Source organism: Calypte anna, chromosome 8 (genome assembly GCF_003957555.1).
Source record: "Calypte anna isolate BGI_N300 chromosome 8, bCalAnn1_v1.p, whole genome shotgun sequence".
Taxonomy (NCBI): domain Eukaryota; kingdom Metazoa; phylum Chordata; class Aves; order Apodiformes; family Trochilidae; genus Calypte; species Calypte anna.
Window position 1 is genome coordinate 28518274 of NC_044254.1, and position 15883 is coordinate 28534156.

At 41.5% G+C, this 15883-nt stretch overlaps 1 protein-coding gene across 16 annotated transcripts in view; it reads left to right on the top strand.

Annotated features, from left to right (window-relative positions):
* Positions 1-15883, top strand: part of PATJ (PATJ crumbs cell polarity complex component) — a 147002-nt gene that overhangs the window by 83151 nt on the left and 47968 nt on the right. For all 16 annotated transcript variants that reach the window (XM_030455275.1, XM_030455278.1, XM_030455279.1 and 13 more), the window contains 2 exons: positions 5121-5317; positions 12085-12176. In XM_030455275.1, coding sequence (XP_030311135.1) covers positions 5121-5317; positions 12085-12176 — 289 coding nt within the window. The remainder of the gene's footprint in view (positions 1-5120; positions 5318-12084; positions 12177-15883) is intronic.

The following is a 15883-nucleotide window of genomic DNA, read 5'->3' on the forward strand; positions in this document are numbered from 1 at the left end:
TTTTTTTTTAATGTTTATAGTGAAATCAAGAAGGGAATTAGTTGTTTGATATGCAAGGTTGGCTCTGCCTAGTGGATGCTGGCTGCATCCTGATATCTATCATTACTAAATGAAAAGCTGGTTGTGATGCTGCAGCACTGCTGTCTGAGCAGAGTAATCTCAGGAAGGGCTAAGACTGTTACCATGTTATGTGCTATGTGATAAAAAATGGTAGCTAAAGCCATTAAAATGAACACAGGCTGATAAATGAGACCATTATACAGTCTCCAAAAGCCAGCATATGTTACTAATAGTTATCTGAGGTAACACAAGAGGGATGTAAAATCCTCAGTATCACCTTCTAGATACAAATACCATTTGTCATCTCTTTGTGATGTTTTTCCCCCCCTTTCATTCCTCCGTATTTTACCTTGACAGTTTTAATATTGAGCATTTGGTACTAAACCCAATCACCTAGCTGAGTCATCCAGAGCTTTTTCTTTCTTCTTTTTACCTTTCTGGATGGCCTTTAATTTGCATCACGCAGAGACACCATTTTCAAAAGAAACCCTTCTTACCTTTCAGCTCATTTAACCAGAGATTTCAGCAGGTTTGGGAAACAAGCTCTTCAGCCCTTTGCAAGTGCTTTATAGATCTTGGTAATTTAAAGAGCCTTTTTGCCTTCCTGAAAAGCAGTGTCTGGCTTTTTCCTTGCAGATAAATTGTGTATTTGTTGCAGTACTAGAGCACGCAAACTCCAATATACTCCAATACCATATTGTCCCCATTTATTTCTTTTATCTCTCTTGTTTAATATAATGGGAATAGTGGCTGAAGCAGGGAAACATATGCAGCAGCATAACAGTATATTGTTTGAAAGCAGTTGTCTTCCATTTCCAGGGTTTCTCTTTGCAGTGTAATTGTCTGCTAATATAACCGGGAAATATTATCACAGGAGTGATCACCAGAGCACATCCTTGAGTGTTTAGTTCATGCTATGTTTCTATAGTGTTTTTAAAAAAAGACACTGGGCACAACCACAGCTAGGTAAATATCATTGGTGAGATGCATTTGCAGGAGTTGGGACAGGCATATTGTCCCTCAATGTGGAAACAAGTCCATGGAGTGCCAAAGCAGGAACCGCTGCCGTGTCCCATGTGTAATGCAGCAACACCAGAATTACAATTGCCTTGTGTAAAGTAGCTGGTAATGAAGGCAGATAATGGAATTCTTTGCAAAAGCAGATGCTAACTGGCTCCCCAATGCTAGGCAGAGAACTGAAAAGTGGTACCAGCTGGAGAGAAGAAAAAACAGCTGAAAAAAGGCATTAAAAAGAAGATGCCTTAGATGCACGTTTGTTTAAGCAGTAAATACTTGTTTAAAATAATCTTATGAGATTCTTATTAAGAGGCAAACTGAGAATACGATTACAGTGTTTTAGGAAGTCAGCTGGATGCCCAGAGGATATTTGTATGCAGATTGGATGAGGAACGCAACGAGACTGCTGGGAACAGCGCTTTATCATTCCCACTGCCAGGCTGGCTGGGGGGGACAGCCCTTGGAAGTGGTTAATTGCAGGAGGTGGGGCTGGCGAGAGCCAGAACCTTCTGTTGTTCAGGGAGGAGTCAGCACACCCTGCTAAGGGAGCCTGGGTTTGAAAATCGCAGGGGTTTTCTCTGCTGCTCCCTGCACACATGAGTGTGTACTCACACCCTTGCAGCTTCCCCGGCTGCCCTCCTGCCGGGCTGGATGCAGGCAGCATCTCCCATCTTTCCTCTCCAGGCTCCCACTACTTCACCACTCCAGTCACCTCAGTCATTTCAGATGCTTGCTCCTAAATGAATGTGACTGTTGAATCACAGAATCATAGAATCGACTGGGTTGGAAGGGACCTCGGAGATCATCAAGTCCAGCCCTTGATCCACTGCCTCTGCAGTTCCCAGCCCATGGCACTCAGTGCCACATCCAGTCTCTTTTTAAGTATCTCCAGGGACGGAGAATCCACTACTTCCCTGGGCAGCCCATTCCAATGCCTGATCACCCTCTCCAGAAAGAAATTCTTTCTCATCTCCAACCTAAACCTCCCCTGGCACAACTTGAGACCCTGCCCTCTTGTCTTGCTGAGAGTTGCCTGGGAAAAGAGCCCAACCCCCTCCTGGCTCCAGCCTCCTTTCAGGGAGTTGGAGAGAGTGATGAGGTCTCCCCTGAGCCTCCTCTTTTCCAGGCTGAACAGCCCGAGCTCCCTCAGCCTCTCTTCATAGGATATTTGCTTAAGTCCCTCACCAGCTTAGTTGCCCTCCTTTGGACCTGCTCCAGGACCTCGATATCCTTCCTAAACTGAGGGGCCCAATTGAAGGGCTTAGTCCCCACAGAGGTTTTTCTTCTGTTGTAAGGGTGGGGGTTTGGATCTCTTTTTTTTTGCCCCAATACATTTGAGTGAGTGTTCTCCTTCACTCTTCTCTATGTAACTGATTACAGGCTGCTAATAAAATGCTTTAAAAGGCCTAATAAAAGACTTGTGCTTGGCTCCTGGCAGCTGGAATGGTGACATTTTGTCCGTGTAAAACAAGCAGTGGAAGGAACCATGGCAGAGCAATGGTTGGTCAGCACCATCCCTCCAGAGCACCCAGAAAAGTGCAGTCACTGGGAAATCCCTTTCCTCCTGCTGTGAGACCCCACCTTGAATACTGCATCCACTTTTGGTGTGGCCACCATAAGAAGGACATAGATCTGTTGGAATGAGTCCAGAGGAGCCAAACAAAGATTATCCAGGGGCTGGAGCATCCCTGCTATGAGGAGAGTTTGAGGGAGCTGGGATTGTTCAGCCTGAAGAAGAGAAGACTCCAGGGGGACCTTAGAGCTGCCTTCTAATTCCTGAAGGGAACCTACAGGAAGGCAGGAGAGGGACTTCTCATCAGTGTCCAGAGACAGGACAAGGGGAAATGGATTTAAACTGAAAGAGAACAGGTTTAGACTGGACCTTAGGAAGAAGTTCTGTAGTATGAGGGTGTTGAGACTCTGGAACAGGTTGCCCAGGGAATTTGTGGATGGTCCCCTCCCTGGAGGTGTTCAAGGCCAGGTTGGATGAGGGCTTGAGCAACCTGGGCTGGATGAGAGGTTGGAGAAGATGATCTCCAAGGTCCCTTCCAACCTAAGCCATCCTATGTTTCTGTGATTCTATCATGACCTGCTTGCTATTAATATTCTCACAGCTGGGATACCCTGCAGCTACTTGCTGCTCTGTAATGAGTTGTTTGTCTAATTGGGGTGGGCTTAAAATGTCTGTGCCCTTGAGTTCTGGACTTGTCCCAATGGGAAAAGGGTGTTAGAGCTTTGCAGTGTGAATAAACCACGGGTGGCTCTGGCTGTGCTTGTCTCTGCTGTGCTTTCAGAAGCCCTGTTCTTGAGACCTTTCCCCACTTGCTGTTTTTTTGGCAGGAGGTATCCTGCATACTAAACAGGAAAAAAACCACTCTCTCCAAATTCAAGTAGCAAATCACACCTCAAATTACATTTTGGCCCTGTTAGTTAAGAAATACATCAGAGGACTGTGCAGCTACATGGATTACTGTTTAATGCAGTTATATGAATTTTTGGCATGTAATTGATAGTAACAAGTGAGGTTTCTGATTTTTTATTCTACTCTGATTTTGTGCAGACCTCTGTTGGGCTTTACAGCTTTCAGTGGATAACATCTTACCCTTGATATGTGCCCACAGGATTTTAGGTTCAGGCTCCATTTTGAGCAAGGCAGAGAAATGCCAGCCTGTAAATTCAGTGACAGGAGAGATGGTTCTTGTCCATGCTGCTCAGAATATAGGCAATGCTCTTGGGTTTATCTGGGTTGGAGACAGGAGATTGCTGTCCCAATGGTCTCTGCAGCTGGTGGAATTGCTGAAGAAGAACCTTGGAGAGGAGAAACTCTGGGGTGGTCCCAGGTTTGATTAAATCACCTGGCAGCCTGCACAGGGGCTGTGGAAGGAACACCTCTGCTTCACTGTCTGTCTTCTCAGCAGTTTTTATTCCCTTTAAGTTGCTTCTCTCTCATCTTCCCCAGCTCTTTCCCTCTTCCTTGTCATGGGAACATTCACTGTAGTGGTTAAGTCATACCAATAAAATATGCTTCCTTGGTAGAATGGTAATAGCTAATATTGATCTCGCTGCTGCTGCTGCTGACACAGAGATATAGTTGAACATATAATATCTCTTATTTCTCTTCTTAATGCATAATGCAGCAGTTTCTTTCACCTTGGGCTCTGCCTTGAAGGTGACATCCAGCCACAGCAAAATACTTTGACTTGCTTTTTTTTCATGTATGGCCCAACTGCAGCACTGGATGCACGTGGTGCTATGAAGCTGGCTTTAAAATCTGCAAAGGGCAATCAGACAGGAAAAAATAAAATAACCCTGGCTGGGATTGACCCTTGCAAGCAATAGCTACAGATGTTTGCATGCCAGTGCTGAAAAGAGACATCCAGATGAAACTGTCAGCATCCCCTGACATGCAGTATGCTCCAGACAGTTTTGTCAGAAATGGTTGAAATGTGGATTAAAGATGAATCTCTCCCTTAATATCAAGTGAGGCTGCATTTAAAAATGTAATCAGTCATACACATCACCTCTGACATCTGCTCAGAGTAATCCTCTGCACAGTAGCACATAATGTTAAGCAGAGCATGGAAAGCAGATTCCTGAGTCACCAGAAAGCAAAAGTAAAGGATTCTACCTGGATATGTGAGTTAGCAGTATGTTTGCAACATAAGCATTTCAGTTCCCACAGTGGTTAGTTAACCAGCTCTAGCTTTAGGAGAGTTTCCTGGAATGGATAGTTGTTGTAGGGTGAGATTGAGGTGCCTCTGGAATTCTCTTCTTTCCCTCCTTTTAAAAAAATGTCAATGTAGAACCCACCTGTTGTACAAATAATAAATATAGTGCAGTTTTAGTGTGAATGCTGTTTGCAGCTGAGGCTGCATTTTGAGTGATACAGGCACAGCAAGTGGTGTTTCAGAGTTTGTACTAGAAAAACATCTCTTACCAAAGAGTTACTGCTGAGAAGCCATGAATTTATAGCTTCTTGCTCTGTGTTCTGCATGAAAGCTATTTTATGTTACACGACTCATTTTATATTTTTATCTTCCCAGAGAAAATCAGGCAGAGATATGCAGATCTACCAGGAGAGTTGCACATTATTGAACTGGAAAAAGATAAAAATGGGCTGGGACTGAGTCTGGCTGGCAACAAGGACCGCTCTCGGATGAGCATCTTTGTCGTTGGCATCAATCCAGATGGACCTGCAGGACGAGATGGAAGGATGCACATTGGTGATGAACTTCTAGAGGTAAGTGATTCCTTCAGCTATTAAGCAAGGTTCATATGGAGAGAGGGAGAGGCATATGTGAAGCTCTCATTTGAACCTTAAATAAAGCCTGAAAATGGAATGAGGTGGCTGAGGCGAGGAGCTGGGCTGATTTATGCCAACAGAGAGCTTGGCCTTTGGCAGGTAAATGTGTTTTCAGGGAAACAAAAACCATTGGCCTGTGAAAACTAATGTCTTGTCTGGGAAGTCTGTGCTCTCAGCATGTTCACAAGCTCTGCTTGGGGAGGGACTGTTGAAGGCTGGAAGGGGATAGTAAATCTCTCCTTGTAGTGCATATGTGGTTTCACAGGGAAATTCACACCTTATATTAAAAAAAAAAAAAAAACAACAGCCCCCCCCTCAGAGTTACCATATGTGTTTTTACAGATGACAGGACTATTCCCCATCCTGAAAATAAAATTTCATGCTGTAATCTGTAATCTGTTTTGATCTGATATAATTTAAAATACTTATTTTCCTTAGTTGTGTCTGGCACAAGTTCATCAGAAGGCCACAGCTCATTAGCAAGTGCAGTATTTTGTCTTCATTTTTTCTTCTATCTCTTTGCTTCAACTTCTGATTGAAAATGTTGATTTCATAGACACCATCTGATCCTTGGCCATAGCAATAATGTCATTTTGCTGTGGTAACCTGTGGTGGTTCCCCACATCATGATTACTTCAGTGGTTTAAAAAAATCAGCCATCCCTGGGGAACTTTTCCCTTAGAGAGAAGCTCTCACTGAAGAGCAGGTATATGCTGACCTGCTGCTCTCTGTGGGTGGTGATTTTGTGATCTTTCAGCACCTCCCTGTGCCATCAGGGAACCACCTGTGTTCTTGTATTTCTTGACTTGAGAAGGAGCAATCTGCCTGCCTGCAGACACCTTGAGAGTACTCAGCATTGTCTAAGCATTTGTAATTGCCTAACAGTTGTGTAATTATGGGTTTTCAATACACATAGTACAAGAAAGACTTGGTTTTGCTATAATAATAATAATAATGGCACCATCTGAAGTTTATTCTTTTGTTTTGAAGTGAGATAAATGGTATGAAGGTCTATACCATAGTGGAGTAAGGTAAGGAAATTGCCCTCTCCTCCAAATTTATGTTCTCTCTGTCACTGGCACCAAATTCCAATGGTGGAGGGAAAAAAAAAAATGAAAAAATGTCAGATTTTGTGTGTATGCCAGTTGAAAGGACTCATTGTGTTGTCTTCCTCTCTGGAGATCACAGACCAGGTAGTTTGTGGTAGAGGTGAGCTAGAGCCTTTTGTATCAATACTTTTTCACAAGGAAGGATTCTGTGAAGTTTCCTTACACATCCCAAGTCATTCCTCCCAGAGTTTGATCCAATATTAAGTATTGGTAGCAGTAAGAGTTTTCCAAAGTGGTTTTGTTGCCCTAACTGCTGTCTCTTTCAAGTTGGAAATAAAACCCATTTTTTTCTTCAGTGGAAGGAAAGCAATGTTCAGTAACTCAAAAGTGCCAAACTTCAGATAAACTGAAGTTCAAAGAGACTTTAATAACTGCTTTCCTTGTTTACCTTTGCAATCAAATTTAAGGTGTGTCACTAGTGGGCCAAAGTGTGGTTACTTAACATGAAAGGATGTGGTGATCTCATTCTGGTCCCCAGAGAGTGTGGATCCAGTGTCAAAACATCCTGGATTGCAAAGGCATGGGTTGGGCATTAGTCATCTACAGACATCTCCTGTTCACCCCAGTGCTCAGTTATTCACAGCTCTGGGGTTTTTTTGTCTTTTAAAAGCATTTCAGTGTTAAGTGAAGAGCATTGACAGGGTGTGTTTGTTCCCAATAACCATTAGATTCAATAATTATTATATCAGTGAGCATTAGGAATCCTCATTCCCAGCTAGGATGCAAATCACCAAGGTACGTGGAGGGGGCTACAGGAAAGCTGGGGAGAGGGCCTGGAGTGATGGAATGAGGGGCAATGGTTTTAAATTAGAGAAGAGCAGATTTAGACTGGATGGTAGTGAAAAAATGCTTTACCATGAGGGCTATGGAAAAAATGGAACCAGTTGACCAGGGAGGTGGTTGAGGCCTCGTCCCTGGAAATATTCAGGGTGAGGCTTGAGGAGGCCCTGAGCACCCTGATCTAGTTGGAAGTGTCAGGGGGCTTGGACTGGATGATCTTTAGAAGTCCCTTCCAACCCAAATTATTCTCTGATTCAACTTTGCAGCCCCTTCATTGGTAAGCATTTGAGGCCATTTTCCTCAGTATTCTCATCTGTTCATCAGCAAATAGACAAACCACCCCCAACCCTCCTGTAACCCCATGTTTTAAATATATTTGCATCTGCATCTTTGATTGGAAACCAGATTTCAATACTAGAACATATGGGCAAGAGAAGGGCTACACATCTTAGCATTTCTGCACTGGCTTGGCTCCTTATTCATGAAATCTGTCACTGAATTAATGAAGTATCATCTCACTTTCAGCTTCTGCAAACAACAGTTGTCTTTTGAGGGCATGATCCTGGCTTGTTTTCAAAGTCAATCCGGCCTTGACATTGAGTGAAATGCAGGTCATTAAAAAAAGTAATTATCTAACCATTATTTTTTAATAATTATTTTGGATGGCTATATTGCTGGAGAAAACAGCTTTTGGAGGGAGAAAGTCCTTTCATCTGACTTTGTGGAGGAAAATTTCTTGGGTCAGAATTTGGTTGCTGGCGCAAAAGACTGGAGTTTTGACATGACACAAGTTATGCTTTTCTGTTCTTTTTTTTTTTTTTTTCCCCAAGCACAGAAACCATCTGTGGTGCTCCTGCCTCGTGCCCTTGCTGGTTTAGTGCAGGTGTCTGCACTGCTTCGTATCTTATTAGTCTGGGCTTAGTCCCAGGGCTGATTGTGCCCAGCATGGGCCACAGCACCTTCCCGTGGGGCTGTACCTGTGCTGTTAAACCCTGCTGCTCAGGAGCTCTGCGTGGGGCTGCCCTTTTGGTAGGTTTTATTCACACTGAATAATCCACTATTTTATTATTATCATCTCTCTGTAAGAGAATCACCTGTGTCCCAGTAATAAACCAAGCTATTTGGAGCCCTGTTACACTAAATGACTGATGTTGGGATTTGCTGCCATCCCCCTGGCTCTGCTTATCTGGCTGAAAAGAGGGGCAGGAGATGGAGGGAAGCTGCTTGTTTGGTGGTTTGCTCTAGGAGGCCACAGCAATTCTTGAAAGAGTGAAAACACATCAAGAACTGGTGTACAAGTTTCCCTCTGGCTCATTCTGGACTGTTGCACAAGAGGCAATTTCTATTTTTTCTTTTTTTTTTGTGTGTAATTTTTATCAATTTCACAGCACTTTTGTACTAAATATGGTTTTGTTGCTATTTTAATTCAAGTCATACCTACATATAAATTAGGCTGTAATAATGTAATAGAGCATATCTGATAATAGAACAAATCAATATTTTCCCCAAATAAATGAACTCCCCAACCAGCCTCATGATTCCATCTCTGTTTGAGGATGTGGAGGGCTGGTGTTTTATTCTCAGTTTGGGGATTTGTTGTGGGATTGTTGGTTTTATCCTGTATCCAGACAGTTATTTTGGAGCAAGCAAGTGGCACTGTCCCTCAAGAGGGACAGCAACTGAAACACAGAAAGGTAGTGGGGTTATTGTATGAAAACAGATTGGGCTTTTCAAGAATCAAATTATTAACTACAGTGGTGACATATTTATTTATTTATTTTAAAATCCCAATTTCAATGTAATAGTCATAGCCTCTGGTTTTGTTTTCAGATTCATTTACAGGTCACATCCTTCTGTTTTTTCCAAAGGATACAGATAGTTTTTTCATGTGCTTTGTGTACAGGTTAGTCATTAAGGTTGGTGTTGGGTGGTGATTTTTAATGGAAGGTCAAACTACAATGCAGGGCAGGAGATTTTCTGTCTTTGTGGAGTTTATGGTCTGTTGATCACTTTAGATGATGCTCATGTTTGAATGTGTGCTGCTCAAGAAATCTGGGGAGGAAGGAAGAATTTGCAATCTAATTAATTATTTTCTCTTCCTGGTGTTTTCCTCTTGCTTTATTATTTATTGCTTAGGGGGTTGGTCTGTTTTATGGGGCTTCAGCCTATAGAGCTTGACTGATCTAAAAGGTTTTGAAACTTTTTGAAAAAAACAGAAATAATCTGGTTGTACCTTGAAATGCTACAGTTCCTGTGGTTAAAAGGAACTAAATGCATTGTTATTAAGAAAAAAATATTATAGAAAGCTGTGCTAGTACTTTTCCTAGCTTTGGGGTAAGATGTAACTTGATTTTCATAAAAATCAGATGATATTAATTTGATGGGTTTCCATTACTGACACATAGTAAAAACAGTACTTTTTTATATCCATATCTAATGTTTCTCTTCTGCAAATTAAACTTTGAGAAGCAAACAATCCTTTACATTTTTTTCTCTTAATTTAAGAGTTCAGATTTCAGTGAGTTTGTACTTTCTGCTGCTTTAGTTTGTGAAGCTGTAAAACAAAACTCATGTAGGTGGAGGCAACAGTACATTTGGGATATTTGATACAATCCTCAATAAAGCAGTGTAGGGTTATAGTAAAAATCAAAGTGTGCTGGTCTGACCTCATACCTGCAGAATATCTTTAGCTTTCTCTGTTCCCTCCTGTCTTTCCAAAAAGTTATGTAAAGAGAGTTTTAAAGAAGAGTTGAGGATGATATAGGTAATTTTATTTCTTTTTGCACAGTCAAAGCTCTGTTTTTCTTTTCTAATCTCTAATGAAAAAACTGAAGCAGAGATTTATAGGGTTTTGACTCCCAGGGTACTATTTGGTTAATCTGATGTGTGACTTTATTTAATCTGAAAGCTTTAAAATGGTTTTCCTTATGAAATCCTAGCTATGCTCTTTTTTGTTTCATTTAAGTAGGCTTCTGTTCTTTGTTTCATCACTGTGGTATCCAAAGCTCATAGAACAATAATTTATTTTGCAAAAGCAAGTGACCTCTTTTTTTAAAAAAAAAACCAAAAAAATTAATACTGGCTGTAATAACTATGTGGGAGAGTCAAAAACCTTGTGGAGATAAATTACTTTGATTATCCTTTCATTTTTATGTCATTAAATAATTATAACTTACAGACCCAGCTCACAACTAATTGAATTCTGAGCTGTTTGATACATCTTCTGAATAGGATTGATTTACCCAGAGTAAAGACTATAAATTTTAACTGAAGAAATCTGTTGTTTAGAAAAATTGATGATAATTTAACTAAATCCAAACAGTTTGTAAAGCATATGGTATTCCAAATGAATAATTTATTTTTTAACTTGGAGAAATTGAGTCAACAGTCTCAGTGAAAGTTTCAAATCCTGCTTGAAGCCAGAATGCAACTGAGCATTCATTTGTGCCATCAGATTTTTAGATTTATTTTTGTGTAAACAGTCCTGATTGTTTTATGCCAGCTCAGAGTCTCGTGGAGCTTTCTTGGTTCTCTATTTGTATAAGCAGTTTGGTGGGGAAATGGTTTGCAGACATCAGTCTGCATTAATAATCAAGTGTAAGGGGTTTTCTTCTTGTCTTTGCTTTGTCCTTATTTAGCTGATGAACTCCCATGTTGTTTTGACCCATGGAAAATAAGGCAGGGGTGTTGGGAAGTTGCCAGTATGATCAAATAGGCTGATCAATACAAGGCTCTTCAGACTTGGCCAGGTACTTCTTGTTTGCATGAAAAAAAATCTTCTAAGAACACAAAATCAAAATCCAATACAAACATTTTTTGGTAAGGAAAACTCCTTCTATAATCACAAGTGAATTGCCTCTGGACTCCATTATCATTAGTGTTTTAAACAGCATGATGTATCAAATGTGAATGTAAATATTATGTTGTAAGTGAAGAGTGGAAAGAAAAAAACCACAGTATTCAAACAAAGCTGGCTGCTCACTTTGGAAGGGTGCATGTGCCAGAGAGGTGTATTAATGTAATCAAGATGCTTGGAGAGAGACTTTTGACAAACTTACATAACAGACTATTCTCTACATTTGGAAGCTTCTGGTGGCAAGACACAGGACTATCAGAACCCTCAACCTGGACTAACATCACAACTTTAGACACTCTTAATTTCTTTTTTTTTTTTCATCTTCAAAGTTCTGTTTTCTTTTTTCTTCGACAAAATATCAAATGTTAAATGTAGCTTTTGCATGAGTTTCCATGATTGTGTTCACAGGTGTTCAGGTGCAGCTAAGTAATTATTCTGCCACAGAATGTTGTTACCTTGATGCCTATTCTAGCCTGAATTGTCAAAGTTGAAGGACGAGGAGCTCTGGCAGCCCCACTCCCTGCTGTCAGGGGAGGATGCTTCCTTTCAGCACCTCACTGAGTGTTTGCTTCAGCTTTGTGTCAAATCTGAAACCATCAGGGTACAACTAAGAGACTGCTGAAGCCTCTTGTAAATCTCCTTAACACATTCTTTTTTTTTTCCCATCAGCTCAGCTTCTACTTTCTTTAAATTTCTTGTGGTATTCATATCTACCTTATGTTCTGCATATGACCTTCATGACTGTTGTTTGTGCAACCCCTGATGCTGAAAGCATCCTCTTAGGGTCCTTCTGAGGTGGGAGGCATTAACAGAGGGAAACTGAAGCCCAAGAAACTCAGGGCACTGCATTTTCTTTGAGTCTTACCTCTTTATCCCACAGCAAATTCAGAAGTCCTGGTGATGTGAAGTAAAACAGTGCACACTTCACTTACACAAAAATTTTCACTTTCTTTTCACAGATAAACAATCAGATATTGTATGGAAGAAGTCATCAGAATGCTTCTGCAATCATTAAGACTGCCCCATCAAAAGTCAAGCTGGTTTTCATACGGTAAGAACAGTTCTCATCAAAACATTTGTTTGGACTTTAGCCTGTTACATTACATATTTTCCTGTTTAGCCTGTTTTGAAAATGCTGAACTCCTCAGTTTTCTTTGAAGTGAGTGAAATAAACCTTTTCCTTGATGATCTTTCTCCTTGATGAGGAGAACTCTTTAAGAGTTCTCCTCAATAATGTAAAGCAAGTAAGATATAATGTAATTGAATGCCTATTATAAGTGTGTCTGCAAAGGACTTGAGCTGTCCCTCTTGGGTTTGGGAGCACCCTGGTAAGAACTTCTTCCCCTAGAACTTAGAAGTGCTTTAGGTGAGTTCTGCCAGCACAAAAAGGGGGTGGTCAGCTTGTTTCACCCAGACTGACAGAAGGGAATGAAAATGGTGCAGAGGCTTGGGGTTGGAGAGGGAGCTGTTGTGGGGAGCAAGCAAGTGTGGATGGAGTACATGAACCATGGGCTGGCTGGATGTGAAGCAAAGCTTTGTATGGGCATCAAAAGAGGATTTAAATGGTGATCTAGGGCTTATTTATACAGGTGTGGAGCCTGACTTTGACAATGAGCACTGGGATGGCTTTTGTAGGAGGGAATATGCTAAAACAACCTTTCAGCTGCACAGAAATTCCATGTGGTCATTTTTTCTTTTACTCCTAGCATGAATTTTTTTCCTCTTTGTATGAGATTTAAGGATATCTCCATGCAGTCACTGTAGCTCAGGATTATGAGCCAGGCTGGAAGGTCTGGAAAGAAGCTTCCTCTTTCCCAGAACTCATAAATTCCATAGTACTTTGGAATTTCATAAATGCATCTCTTCCAGCTGTGACTTTCATTGGGCACTTATCCCCATGTGATCTCTTCCCACCAACATATACATCACATTTGATGTTTGTTTATATTCTTCATTCATACACAGTTTACCTGTGAACAATGTAATAATCTGTGGGTGAATGCATATAAATGTGTGTATTTCCTTGCCTGGCTCTGTCTGGTACAGCATACACACAAATGATGGAAGAGGAGCATTAGCACAGTGAGGAATGAGTTGCTACACTTGGCAGCACAGAGGATCTGGAGGAGATTAATGATCTTGCCTGCAGCTCCTGTGTTACTTTCCTCAGCTATTGAAAATGAAACGTCATGTACAACAACTCACTCACCATTACTTAATTGCATGTGGCTGGTTGGATGCTCCAGAGCCAGAACCACAATTTAGGAAACCAAAACCCAGGGCTGGGTTTAGTGCTGTGGGGTAACAAAGGGGGTGTTTTAGCTCAGGTTGCCCACGGGTTGCAAATCCTTGGTGCACATTTTGTAGCCTGCTGAAGACATAAAAGACTTTGCAAGTTCTTAGCCACAATGCCCCTTTTCAGGTTGTCTGTGTAGAAGTGGATTTCAAGGCAAAAAGTTGTCTTAATGATCATAATTAGGAGATATTGGAAATACCATTGGATAAATCTTGTCTCCAGAGCTTTAAAAAAGAAAGAAAAAGAAAAAAAACCCAGCATGTGGCTGGTTGGATGCTCCAGAGGCAGAACCACAATTTAGGAAACCAAAACTGGATACTGGTTGCAGATCCTTGGTGCAGGTTTTGTAGCCTACTGAAGACATAAAAGACCTTGGAAGTTCTTAGCCACAATGCCCCTTTTCAGGTTTCTGTGTATTGTCTCAGGTTGTCAGGTTGTCTGTGCCATTTCAAGGCAAAAAGTTTTTTTAATGATCATAATTAGGAGATATTGGAAATGCAATTGGATAAATCTTGTCTCCAGAGCTTTAAAAAAGAAAGAAAAATTTAAAAAAAAACAGGTTTTCATTTTTAAATGCTGCTGCTGAGGTTGTAAACTTACATCTTCACACTTCCCAAGGGCACACATCCTGTCACTGCTCTCAGCCTTGCATTAGAGCACACTGACAACTGATGGCTCTGTTTGCTTGACCTGAGCAGCCTCTCGAGCAGCAATGAAAAGAAATTCTCCCACAGAGAGAAAGTCATTAGTAACAGGAGCACTGGCATTAGTGCAGAGAGAAAACTAATGCTGCCCTTTTGTTTGGGTTTTTTTTCTCATATATGGTTACCTTCTCATAGTAAGAGGGATGTTTCAGAATTGTATTAGCAAAGCTAAATCCATCTGTTTCTCTTAAATATGAATTTTGAGGGTAATACTAGAATATAAGAATAGAATATAGAACAATGTATAGAATAATATTTTTTTCTCATGCAAAAAATATTCCAGGAACCCATTCTGTCTTGGTACTTCCAGTTCTTACACTTCAGCCCACAAAACCAGTGAATATGATTGATGGAAAACATGAACCAAAAGACTGTGCTGGCTTCTTCAACTTGTTTCAAAATTACAATCTAAAATGGAGATACTGAAATGCCACTGCTTAATGCAGTGTGGTGCCAGCTGTAGTAAATAAGAGCAGCAAGCAGCATCTTGGATCTCCATCCATCTCAGCCCTGTGTGTGCTTTTCCAGCTGAGAAGAAAGCGCTGAGTGTAGCAGACTCAGCTCTCCTGGTAGCTTTGCTGCTTGGCTGATTCCAGATCTGTTCTTCTGGGCTCTAATGATGCAGAAAGAGCAGGATACTCTCACGTTTGTTATGCTTTGGAAACGAGGAGGAACCAGTTGCAGCAGAAATGCTGCTTTCCTCCTCCTGAGCTCTGTTACCTGTGCAATTTCATTTAAAAGTAGAAGGTTCATAGCAAAATGTGAGGCCTCACCTCAGGTACTGTGTCCAGGTCTGGGCCCCTCACTTCAAGAAGGATGTTGAGGTGCTGGAACAGGTCCAGAGGAGAGCAAGGAGGCTGTGAAGGGACTAGGGGGAAATCTTATGAGGAGAGTCTGAGGGAGCTGGGGTTGCTCAGCCTGGAGGACACTCAGGGGGCATCTTATCTACATTCCCTGAAGGGAGGTTGTAGTCAAGGGGGGGTCAGGCTCTTCCAGGCAACGAGTGACAGGAGGAGAGGACATGGCCTGATGCTGCACCAGGAAAGGTTTAGCTTGGATATCAGAAAGCAATTCCTCTTGGAGAGGATGATCAGGCATTGGAGTGGACTGCCCAGGAAAGTGGTGGAGTTACCATCCCTGGAGTTGTTTAAGGAAAGGCTGATGTGGCACTGAGTGCTGATGTGGTGGGGTTAGGTCACAGGCTGGACCTGATGGTCTCAGAGGTCCTTCCAGCCTCTGTGATTCTGTGAAATGTAGCCAAAACAAGTCCTGGAACACACAATAAGAAGAGGTCAGAGCACACTATAACAAACCAGTGTGTTCTGCAGGAGTTAGGAGAGAAATGGGTTTGGTTTCATGTGCCTGAAGATACTAATATTCTCATTTCACTAGTGAAAGGCCTGAGGAGTTTGCAGTTTTCCAGAAACGTGTCATTTTGCAGCCTAAATTGTTCCTGGACTGAGTTGACCTAGGACATAAAAGCAAAACTGGTGGAACTCTTGGGCTGTTACTAAAAAGTGCCTTCTTTGATACAGAATGTTGCTTTTCACTTTGAAGCAGGAAGCAGCATCAAGGTTTTCCTATTTCTGGTGTTTTGGTTCATGTGCAGGGCAGGGGGATGTTTCCATAAACTCTTTAATCAGTTATGAAGGAAGCCCAGAAATTCCTGGGGCACAGAAAAGCCTTTCTCTGAGAACTGTAATAACTATCATTTAATAATTTGGATTTTCTTGCACCCACCTTTATCTTTTTCAAGAA